Source organism: Branchiostoma floridae, chromosome 2, assembly GCF_000003815.2.
Source record: "Branchiostoma floridae strain S238N-H82 chromosome 2, Bfl_VNyyK, whole genome shotgun sequence".
Taxonomy (NCBI): Eukaryota; Metazoa; Chordata; class Leptocardii; order Amphioxiformes; family Branchiostomatidae; genus Branchiostoma; species Branchiostoma floridae.
The window spans coordinates 5,383,373-5,395,834 of record NC_049980.1 but is presented as its reverse complement, the minus strand read 5'-3'; the positions used below and the strand labels follow the sequence as shown (position 1 = coordinate 5,395,834).

At 39.4% G+C, this 12,462-nt stretch overlaps 1 protein-coding gene across 1 annotated transcript in view; it reads left to right on the top strand.

Moving 5' to 3' along the window:
- Positions 1-10,250, top strand: part of LOC118431591 (sushi, von Willebrand factor type A, EGF and pentraxin domain-containing protein 1-like) — a 44,236-nt gene extending 33,986 nt beyond the window's left edge. The window contains exons 36-46 of the mRNA XM_035842836.1: positions 244-517; positions 1,071-1,253; positions 2,770-2,877; positions 3,598-3,780; positions 4,849-5,028; positions 5,272-5,451; positions 6,687-6,884; positions 7,923-8,132; positions 8,741-8,854; positions 9,376-9,394; positions 9,833-10,250. Coding sequence (XP_035698729.1) covers positions 244-517; positions 1,071-1,253; positions 2,770-2,877; positions 3,598-3,780; positions 4,849-5,028; positions 5,272-5,451; positions 6,687-6,884; positions 7,923-8,132; positions 8,741-8,854; positions 9,376-9,394; positions 9,833-9,839 — 1,656 coding nt within the window. The 3' untranslated portion in view covers positions 9,840-10,250. The remainder of the gene's footprint in view (positions 1-243; positions 518-1,070; positions 1,254-2,769; positions 2,878-3,597; positions 3,781-4,848; positions 5,029-5,271; positions 5,452-6,686; positions 6,885-7,922; positions 8,133-8,740; positions 8,855-9,375; positions 9,395-9,832) is intronic.
- The last annotated feature ends 2,212 nt before the right edge of the window (positions 10,251-12,462 follow it).

Genomic DNA, 12,462 nt, shown 5'->3' with positions numbered 1-12,462 from the left:
TCAAGTCCGACTCAAATTCAACTCGGTGCCCGGTCCGGCCCAAAAGTACTCCAAAAGCCGCAAGGTGTTTCGCGGGGCCTCGCACAGGGGGCACACCCCAAAGTGCCAGAAAACAGCCCGTGAACTGCCTGACAGGGCCCCTTTTTGCAATTGGGACCTAAGCCTAAGTCGAAGGAAAGCACCAAAGTAATAATGATGTTTATGCTACGTCTGACAAATGGCAAATCTTATTTCTTGTCGCAGATCTCCTTTTCAACTGAAATTGATAATGGAAACCGTGAAAACCGCCCCGATGCGATGATAGTCGTCACAGATGGAGTGTCCATTGACCCCATCACGTACGCCTCCACTGCTTCCAGACACCAGGGCATTACGGTATTTGCCGTCGGCATAGGGGATAGAATAGACAGGGCCACGCTTCAACAAATTGCCGAAAATGATGGAAAGGTTTTCCAAGTTACGGATCAAGCATCTCGCACCCAGGCCATCAGATCGTTGAAGGGGTGGTTTTGCAGAGGTAAGTGTTCGTATGTTGTCATCGTCGTATAAACATGTACACTGATGCACTCACAGGTAGTTTTTTTGTTATGATTTCTTCATATGCATCTTATAATATCTTATAATCATTAATTACAGAACATTGTAAACTGTTTAAGCTAGTTACTTATTACTATTGCTATACACAAGTACATTTTTGTAATTACTACCACCATAAGGTTTACTTTAAGGAATTATGTAATTCTTTTACAATTTTCAACATTATTTTACCCTTATGCCTTATTCACCTATGCATCACTAGATAACAAAAATACACACAGCTAAAAACAATCATTGTAGAATATTTACATTCATTAAGCTATTCCTTCACATTTTAACACTAAGCTACTCAATAATTTAGGCACATGCATTATATACTATAACCCATTATGTGCTATATACTACAACACATTTTCATATTTTTGTAGGGGACATTGTCACTGGCTTTTTGGTGTAAGGATTTTGTAATTATTCAAACGTCAGTGTATGAACACTTCAGCTAATTAATAAGCATTGGTAATTTGTCATCCCAGGTGTTTACTGTGGAGATCCCCCTGCACCAGCATCTGGTACCCGGCAAGGCACGTTATACGAGGGTGGGCGGGTGGATTACAGCTGTTCTGACGGCCACACACTGGTCGGTACAACCTCCATCACATGCCAGAGAACCGGCACGACCGGAACCTGGAGCAATACCAATACTCCCATTTGCATAGGTAAGATAATGCACACGTCGATATTTGGCCATCTAGAGAAATGAAATTCAAATGTCGCGATTATTGTTGAGTGAACTTCTTGAGACACGTCTCCATTGCAGTACCTACGTAAGAAGTGATACAAATGGTCACCAAAGAACCACATCAAAACAAGAATCATCCTAAAGATCATCTCATAAGACCAAGACTTTGAAGTGCTCAAAAGTCTTAAAGATTTTCTAGAGCTAACTGGACGTCTTGTGCTGGACACCAAGTAGTGTCTTTTTACCTTCCCATCATGCAATGTGTGCATACATTAATATCACTAGCCAGGGAATTGTGCCATGTAATATCATTGTGCCCAAACAGCAGTGTTTTTCTGAAAATACTATTGATTGATAATATCATACTACTTGTGCATCAGAAAAACACAAATGCACCAAAAAGCACCCATGGGAAAGTAAAGAAAAGCATATTTGTCAACAATTATTACAAAAACAACTCAACAAATATCATTTTCTTTGCTTTTCCATGGGTGCTTTTTGGTTCATTTGTGCTTTTCCGATGCACAAGTAGTATAATATCATCAATCAATAGTATTTTCAGAAAAGCACCCATGGGAAAGTAAAGAAAATGATATTTGTCAACAATTATTACAAAAACAATACAACAAACATCATTTTCTTTACTTTCCCATGGGTGCTTTTTGGCGCATTTGTGTTTTTCTGATGCACAAGTAGTATAATATCATCAATCAATAGTATTTTCAGAAAAACACTGCTGTTTGGTGAAGTTTGGGCACAATGATATTACATGGCACAATTCCCTGGCTAGTGATATTAATGTATGCACACATTGCATGATGGGAAGGTAAAAAGACACTACTTGGCTGGGCACTGAATATCCAAGCAAGAGTTGTCTACGAGGTCACCATACATTAGCGGTTGATCGTTGCAGATGATTGACTTGTCCAGTGATGTTTTCCTATTATTGTTGTTTGCTACATATCATATAATTTTCTATTGTTTAACTTCAATACGGTATACACCTTTCTCACGCGGCGGCCATGATAGATCTAAAACGAGTTCAATGTGGCAAACAAAAGGCTGTCCATCATAATTAGCAGTTCGACCAATGGTAGCCTGCCAATTAGGAAATCGACCAATAAGTGAATGGCTGCAAATTCGTTAAAAATTTGCATTATTATATTTTTATTTTGCATCTCTTAATGGACTATGGGGTCAGTCTACACTACTCTAAATTGCTACATTTTTCGGTGCATAACACTTCATGTAATATTTATTATTCCATCTTATATCATGAAAATTTGTGTGGTTTGGGGGAAAACTAAATGGGACCTGATTTTAGAAATAAGGTTTGTCTGTTTGCCTCATTGACCTCTTCTTGGATCTATCATGGCCGCCGCGTGAGAAAGGTGTATAGCGTGTCTCCTACATATGATGTTGTGTTAGATATTAGCCAACAATATAAGCAATAAGTGAATCGCTTATTTGCTCCGTTACATTTTTTTTTACAGTTGGTGATCCATGTAGCCCTAACCTGTGTGAAAATGGAGGACAATGTTTTCCTACGGTTACTTCCTTCCGCTGCCGATGTGCCAGTGGATACTTGGGCAATACATGTGGTGAGTTTTAGAATGTGTGCCTTTTACATATACAAATACAATAAGCCACAGTGGACGAATTTTTTTATTCTTTTTACTGATTACTGCTACCAGATCTGACATGCCCTCCCCATAATGTCGGGGGCGGAAAAGCCGCGTGATGGTCGGATTCTTTTTTCACATAAATTCTAGTCACTAAACCTGGCCATTTATTCAACCTAGCAAGATTTCGAAAAAAGTAACAGAAAAGGTAGTGTAGTGTAACAGTCAAGGTGTTTGAACCGTAAGCCAGAGGTCGATTTGGTTCAAACTGTATCATGCCAATTATCCTGTACTCTCGGAAAAGACAATTAACATGAATTTCCTTACTTACCCCCCAGGTGTAAAAATGGGTACTTGATTTAGGTTTGGGAGGTAAAATACGATGGAAGGAGAGGTTTGAACTCGACGCCTCTAAAAAGTGTCATAGACACAATCAATCGTTCGCATGCATCATGAGTTGATGCGTGGCGTCTACAAACAATATTCAGACAGTAAACTTAGTCACAGTAGACAAAATTTAACTCACTGCCCCTAAGGCCTTAAAAAGCTATGAGAGTACCTTTACCTAAAAGGAGACATAATTTGTTTTATCCATAGGCCGTACATGGAAGTGTTCCATCATTCAAAAGTTATAACGTCGGCTAACAATGTTTTTGCAAGAAATTAAGGGTATTTACCAAAGCCAATACGCAATTTCAGGCAGACAGCTGCAATGCCCGGCATTGCCCAACCCAATCAACGGCGCGCTGAGTCCAACCGGTGTAACCTCCAACCAGACGGTGGTCACCTTCTCCTGTAACACGGGATACGTACTGACCGGCGCTGCTACCACGACGTGCCAAGCTGACGAGAGATGGAGCAACCCTGTTCCAACATGCACACGTAAGGTCGACAGTAACTAAACATGCACGTTACTCATCAACATTACCTACCTACCTACTCCCTTGACCTCCAGGTCTTGTGGGGAGGGGGTACAGGGTAGACATGAAGATAGAGAACATTGTGTAACAAAGAAACTAAATCTATCCACAAAATGGGTCAGTTGTTAATTTAAACATGAAAGATCATCTGTGTTGGTAGAAGTCATTATTGAACTAGTAAAACTGTAATATCCAACAAAAATTCTTTTTTACAAATTTTCGACTGAACAGGACAAGTCTTTGTCAAGGAATGAACAACCCACTGCTGTTGTGACGGTGGGCGCCATAGACTTCGAGTCCTGCAACCTATGATCCACTGCTTACTGAGTCACGTGTTCTATTTGCATAACGTGACGTCACGACAGCAGTGGATTGTTCATTCCTTGACAAAGACTGGTGCTGTTCTGTCGAAAAGTTGGGTACGTGAGTCCAAATTGTGTGTTGGATATTACAGTTTAACTAGTTCAATGGGTCAATTGTTGCTAATCTATCAACTCCGCTTTATCATTTCAAAATTGGAAAGCTTGTTAGATTTCTGTCAGTATCTCATTGATTTATCATGGTCATGCATATGGGAAACAGCATCATGGCCAATCATGTCCATGGTACGCAAAACAAAGTGCTAAAGTTTCCATGTCCGAGTTATAATTCGGTAATATGTATTACCGCCACATGATCCAGCAAAATAAGGGAAAATGACAGTTTCTTTTCTCTTTTGGCATTAAAGAGTAGGAGTCAAAGGACTTAAAAGCTGATGGGATGTCTTTATAGCTAACACAAAAGCCACTAGCATCTCTGACTACGTTTTCTGCTGGCGAACATTTTTGTGTGTGCTATTGGGGCTTCTATCATCTGTTATTACTACCTTTGACTAGTCTTCTTAGTGTTTCAAAGTGTCAAATGCTAACTTCATACGGGCATTCTGTCTCATTACACGAAAGCTGCTTTCCATTTGAACGAAATGTTACTCCAAACACCATTATATTAATATATAGTAGGTTTTTGATCAAAATAATGCCCCCCATTGCAGCCAGAGAGTGTCCGCCATTGACGGCCCCAGCTAACGGAGCGCGGACACCCACAACCAGATCGAACTTCTACACGAACACGATCACGTTCAGCTGTAACTCAGGATACGTACTGAGCGGAGTCTCCCCTTTGACCTGCCGAGCTGACGGAACATGGAGCAACACTATCCCAACATGCGGACGTAAGAAAAGTTTCACAAAAAGTGATACTAGCAATTCCTAGCCGGTTATGTTGCCATGAACTTAGACATTTGTTACAAGCTTCGTGCAAGATTATTTCTAGCAAAAGTCCTCAATTTTTTTGTTTTTTTTTGTTCCTAGTATGATTAGTTATTCAGACGTTCTACTACATAAATGTTGACTTGAGTCCAGGTCTTAGAAGCGTTAAAGGTTCTGTTTAACTTAAGACTGTTTACCCATTTTAGGAAGACAATGCCCCGTGTTGACGGCCACCGCTAACGGAGTGCGGACACCCGCTTCCGGATCGAACTTCTACACGGACATGATCACGTTCACGTGTGACACCGGATACCAACTGAACGGAGTCTCTACTTTGACATGTCAAGCTGACGGAACATGGAGTGATAATGCCCCAACATGCACAAGTAAGTTTTCTGAAGGTCTCATACCACTATTAGACCGTACCATTGGATTCAGGTAAATTGAAATCCAATATAGAAACACTGGTGTTGCTTTCTATCGTATTCCTATCCTAACGGATACAATTATAAAACGATAGTTATTGAATTTCAAACTCTGCTAGAGGCAAAGGCCTGACCGCAGCACTCAGGACAAAGAAACGTACTCGTCCGACAATCGCTTGTAATGCGGAACATCTAAGGCATCTTAATAACAGTAATGCACAAGCTTTAATCTCAATTTTTTTTTCATATCAGGTGGGACTGATGAAAGGGAATTTGTCATCCAACTAAAACATCCCTTTGATACCCTGTTTTGGTTTCGGATTCTTATAGAGAACACTCTCGAAGTAATGCAAGACGTGACAAATATGCATTAATAAACAAGTATTTTCTGTCCTAGAAATCTACAATTCCTCCAGAAAACGGTTATTCACTTACACCACTCAGACCAATCTATACTGTAGCTTTTAATCTGTTACTTAATAATAGTTACATGTATGTAGACTAGACCTCTGACCCCCAAGTTCCAAACCTACGTATCAAGCTTAACTTATGTTCTACTGAAGACGGTTTGTCTTTAGGCTTAATCTTGTTGTTTCATTTGAAGTATACGTCAACCATTTGAGTTAGTAATGTGTATTCTACGAGAACTATACATGTATGTATATGTGTTGGCACCCAATATTAGCTGCAAACCCAATAATTTAATAAATAAAGATCTAAAGCTGATCTATGAATGGCTATCAACACGTATATAACTTATAAGCCTGGAACAGTCAGTCAACCAATTACTCACTGACATTTTTATTTGAACAATCAAACAGTCTCAGTCAATCTTGCTCGAGGTCTAAGAATGTAGCAGGAGGTCAAGAGCTTGCGTCAAGAGTACCTACACAACCTTCAGAAACATATTAACAAAATTTTTAAAAGTTTATACTATTAGGTATTTCTTATTTCCAATAAGGTCTCCTTGTATATTTAAGGCTTGTAAACTAGCAGTTTGGTTATAAGAAAGCCAGATGTGAGATGCAAAAATACATTAGAATGAAAACAATGAAAGCTGTAACAAAGTATATTTATATGTTATCTTCGGAATTACGATATTTGTTCTATTGTTTGCAATGAGCGAATGCGAACTATTTCAAAATATAGAATCTTTACACAATGAAGTCCTCTCAATATATTCATGGGTTCCACAGGTTCCGGTACAGGTTCAGGCACACAATGCCCGGCGTTGACGGCCCCAACTAACGGAGCGCTGAATCCATCTGCCGGACCGTACACCTCCCAGCAGGAGGTCACATTCACCTGTAACACGGGATACCAACTCAGCGGTACTTCTACCAGTAGGTGCCGAGCTGACGGAACATGGAGTAGTGCTGTCCCAACATGCACAAGTAAGTTACCTTAAAGTCTCATACCACCATTAGACTGTACTATTGGATTCAGGTAAATTAAAATTCAATATAGAAACACTGGAGATGTGTTGCTGAGTGATCCTGTCCCAACATGCAGAAGTAAGACAACGTTTGACCAATCTATAGTTCTCACAAAATGCAAACGCAGAACGCAGTGTCTATCCGCATACATGTAATGATACATAGCCCATGGGCCAGAGGAAAAATCATTACCTACGGGGTGGCAAATTCTTCTTGTTATTTTTGAATAGTAGAAGGCCTGTGGCATGTATTTTGATGTAATAGCCATTCTGGTATGGTAGCTTTCTACCGGCCTTCAAACCTATCACCACCTATAGATGATCTGGAAATTTCGTGTTTTAAACTAGGGGGAGGGGCCAAAAAAAAACATCAATATTTTTCCATGAAAATTTACAGGCTAGTAGACCCTGCTACGAGGATTATAAGAATATCAATCGATTATCGATATCATGATTCAACACAAAATTATGACCGCCAAAAATGAGATTTTTTTAGTGATTTTCACGACAAAAATATATACTATATTTTCCAATATCGTTCATTTATTCACATGACCTATTGGGCCTTGCCTGATGAGTTAGACTTATCGTACGTATCATTCCCTGCACATGAAATTTTAAATGATCGCCCTGCATCCATGCGTTCTGTTTATTTAACGGTGTCACATATGTGGAGTCCTGGTAACCCCCATGCCGGAGGGTAATGATATGTGAAATTTGGAGTCCTGGCCCATGAACTAAGATATAGTGGAAGATTAAGCCAGTATTTAGACCATATGGTTTGTGTTGTAAAGTTTGCCCAGTCCGCACATAAATGAGCTCGAATATTGCAACTGAGTCAGTAAGTCGGCTGCAGTTCAGTTGACCTTCGCTTGAAGCCATTTTACAAAGGGGACTAGGGTTACTTCTACTGGCAAGGTTATGTTTTGAGTCGAGAAGATTAAGAAGAAGGTTTGCCAAGAAGGCTATGTTTTGAGAACAGTTCACTATTTTTCAGGCACAAGTTCAGGCATAGAATGCCCGGCGTTGACGGCTCCAACTAACGGAGTGCTGAACCCATCTGCCGGACCGTACTTCTTTCAGCAGGTGGTCACGTTTACCTGTAACTCGGGATACCAAATCAGCACCACTACTATCAGAAGGTGCCAAGCTGACGGAACATGGAGTGAACCTGTTCCTACATGCACCGCCACAGGCACAAGCGGAAGTAAGACAACTTTTGACTAATCTATATTGTCCTCACGAAATGCAAACACAGCACACAGTATCCATCCGCGACCTGACGGTCATAAGGTGGGCAAATTAAATTTAAAAATGTGCTAATTTTTTTATGGTAGTAAAAGCGGGCGAGGAAGAAGTTGTGATACATATAATGGAAGATTGAGCCGGCATTTCGATTATATGGGTCGTACTGTGAAGTTTGCCCAGTCTGCGTATAAATGAGCTAAAATATTTTAATTGACTGTCGGCTATAGTTCAGTTGACCTTCACTAGAGGACCACAATTTTTCTATGAATTATAACTTGGTAGATTGTACCCCAGACCAACCATGGTTTAATAAGCTTCTTGTATGTGTACGCCCTACTACGCTTTCAAATTTAATCGCAGTAATTTGAATTCGAGATGTTTAGACGGGTAAAATAGGTCGAATACTGTATCTGCTGCTCTAACTTAAAAACTGTGTAGCAACAGTTAAGGTGGTATAATAGTGGAACATTTAATGTCAGACTTTCAGAACTATTCTTTATCATACAATGTATACGGTTATAATTTTCTGTTGTAAAGTTATATAAATATGATTTATCATTTTTTCAGCTGGTGGACTTTCAGAAGGAGATATCGCCGCCATAGCTGGAGGGTCTGCGCTGGCTGGCGTTGTACTTCTGGCCCTTCTTGCCGCTTTATTCTGCAGTGCCGGGGCAGCAGCAGGTGATGCAAATGTTTACTCTTATTACTCTGTGACCGGAGGTTAACCTCCGTCGACAGAGTATTTTTTTGTACGATTTAATGAGTGTTCGCATATGTATCACTATATGTTTGTCGCATTCGTATGTAGTTTGGCATGTCGTCTGTACTCAGTTGCGCGATGATGCACGTTCTTTTTTTTCGCGGTAGCTGATGTTATGATCGATGTAATAATGTCAGAAATCACCCCCATATTTTCGGTATTGTGGAACTGGCAATGAATGAATGAAGAACCGACAAAGAAACCATAATCAATAATTTTCATAGGCGATCATGATGCATGTATGAGTAGTAGAACTAGTCAGGAAAGACGCAGATGTTTCAAACAACAAGTACTTGTATAACGTCTCAAGGACTTGTGCGATCATCAAACAAATTTTCACTCATCCTTAAAACATGCATCAAAGCAAACTTAAGGAATGTGTTCAACGAAAAGAAACAATGAAAATGAAATCACTGACACTGAATATGTTTGTCCACACCAGGTAACAAGAACAAGGACAGGTAAGAAAAAGACGCAATCGATGACATCCCTTTGATGATATTCCTTTTGAGAGCACTTTCGTTGTTTTTGTAAGTTAACGAGTGAAGAGCAGCGGTCGGTACAGCCGGTGAGACGAAAAGGTCAACGACCTTCGTTCTTGGTGGTAGGGTGGTGTGCAGATTTCATCGCAAGTGTCTTTTCCTGCTTAGGGTGGTGGCAGTTTGCCCGTAGATTGCCTGTCTAAATCAGGTGGTTTGAGGTTGAAGGAGTGCCCGATATGGTTTTGGTAAATGGCTGAGATGTACCCTGTTGCACTGGCTTTGCAGTGTTGTTTGTATCTTTGCATCGGACATACAAGCCAGTTGTATGACTGAATCTCTTTTCTGTTTCTTACCATGTGCCTCCTTGCGATGATCTAACGAATCGCACCCAATCCCTGTTCATCCAATCAACACCAGACCATGATGGACATCATCGGAAAACCCAGCGACGAAATGGACGTCGCTACTGCTGATGATTCAAATAAGTGATTAAGGATGACATAAGAATTAGATAACAATTAGTGGCCGGTGATCGAAATTTTGTTGTTGTTTTGTTTTAAATTTCAACTCTGGGGTCGTATTTTGTGATTTTAAGTAGGCAAGATAGGGGTGCTGATAGTGGTTTAAATCAAGGATAGTCTGAGTTATCTTTATATGTATGTGCTAGTATAGTGTACCGGGATACTTTACAATCCTTGTGTTTTATATAGTGTTTTGCTGTTCTGCCTCGCTAAGTATATGCTACGGTCGTATTTCAAAACCGATACCCGAACGGTATGGTTGCCGAAACGAAAAAGTGTTTATCAAGACGTATGCAAAATTTGATGAAGAAAAAATTTACTTTCTATGTGTTTTGTTGTGTTTTACATCATACTTTTCGTTCTCGAAAATACATGCTAGTAACTATCTCTGAAAAGTAGCGCGCTAAACATTGTATATAATATGGTTCTGAGTGATCCAGGAGTGGTCATGTACTAAAACTCTAATCTTCATTCTTTGCTGTAAATACAGACTATTATCTTTGAATGTAAAAACGCTGTGTAATATGTGACCGTAGCATATTACATAGCGTCTTTACGTACTTACAGCTAGGAATGAAGACTAAAGTTTCCCACATGACCGACCCTGAATGACTCAAAACCATATCATACATATTCTACGTGCTACTTTTCAGAGATAATTGTATATCTACATGAAGATTAGAGTTCACGACATGACCACTCCTGAATGACTCAGAACCATATTATACATGGTCTACGTGCTACTTTTCAGAGATAATTGTGTGTGTATATTTAGAAGTTGTTCTCCCACCCATGGCGTTCTGTAGGACGACCGGTTATATGAAAGGGGTTTTGTATCTACCTGGATTTTGTTTGTCCTTGAACACGCCCTGTGTCACGTGATGGGTGGTTCAACATAATTGACGGTTGTGACGTCTAAGTATGGAGGACAATGTTTGACGTTATAACAATATTAAATCAAACCAGTGTTGTATGTTGCCGCCCTCCCTCTACAATCTTTATATAGAGTATCATTGAGACACCGACTAAACGTTAATTCTTTATTCATTGACGAAAACTCTTAATAGAGGAGTTAGAAATAAAGTTATCATTGTCAATTCCTCTCCTGCCGGATTTGGGAATGCGTCGTTGTGTTGTAAATTCCATGCCTATTGATATTCCCATGAATCCATATCTAACTAATGTACGATGTTGTAATACTAATTTTTATTCCATGGAAATAATCATAATGAGATTATAGTCACATTATAGCATTTAGAAACAAATTCATATTAGATCCTTTTTTGTCATGGATATAAACTTAGTCTCTTGCTATAGCGGATAGTAGGCCACACAGAAAGCTTTGTACTTCTGCCATGCTTCTGGAATTATCGTCGGACAAAACTTGGAATTCCACAATGATAGTTGTGGTTACGATGGCATTTACAGCCTCAAGGCTAAAGGGAACCTACCTATCGTATAGCTGTGTCAATGTTGTAAACATATTGTCATCCTCAATGCCGCAATTACAAGATAATCGAGAAATTTCGTAAGATAATATAATTTCATTCTTGCTACCATGATCAAAATGCAATAGAACATTTTGTAGTCACCTTATAAAGATTGTTGTGTAACGAATTAAAAGTAGCATTCGAAGTTAGAGAGCCTTTTTATTTACCATGCCATACTTCACAATAAAAAAGGTGAAATTAATGCATTTGAATGTATATGAATCAGTGACGTAAGATGGGAAATGCTAGTTACATGTGTATATCTATTGACAAATATCAAATGAACTAGAAAGGCCGACATTTGCTTGAGAGCAAATACAGCATATTTCAGCCATCTCCCTCCCCATGCAACAATAGACTATGTCAAAATCACCCATTTGAAAAATCACTTTTACTGATGACGATTTAACCCAAAAGGAATCTTACAAAATTCCCCCGTTCAAGAATGGACTCCAGTGCACCCTATGTGAATTTGCACAATAGACCAGTGCAGAAATACTCACACTGAAACCTTGGCGTTTTGAATAAGAAACCAAATCCAAAATTGAATTTAGCAAAAAAGGTCCCAGTGCATGACAAGGTATGATAGACCAGTCTAAAACACTTCCATTAAAAATTGAATTTTGAATCATCACCCGTCCAAAACTGAATTTGAAAAAATCTCCCTTCCGTGTGCAAAAATGGACTCTTCCATGTAAAGTAGAGCAGTCCAAAAATAAATCCGTTAAAATAGGACTTTGACATAATCACTGAAGTCCAAAAAAATGGATTTTTAAAAAAGCCCCCCTCAATGCAAGAATGGACTCTTCCAGCACATCCAAGTAAAATTGCAAATTAGACCAGTCCAAAAATAACCCTACTGAAAGACTTTGACAAACTAGAAGTCACCAAAGTCCAAAATATGAACTTCAAACAAATCCCCCCTCCGTGTGAGAATAGACTCTTCCAGCACACTTTCTGTAAAATTGCGAAATAGACCTGTCCAAAATGCACCCACTGAAAGACTTCACCAGTCCAATGATGAATTTTAAAAAAA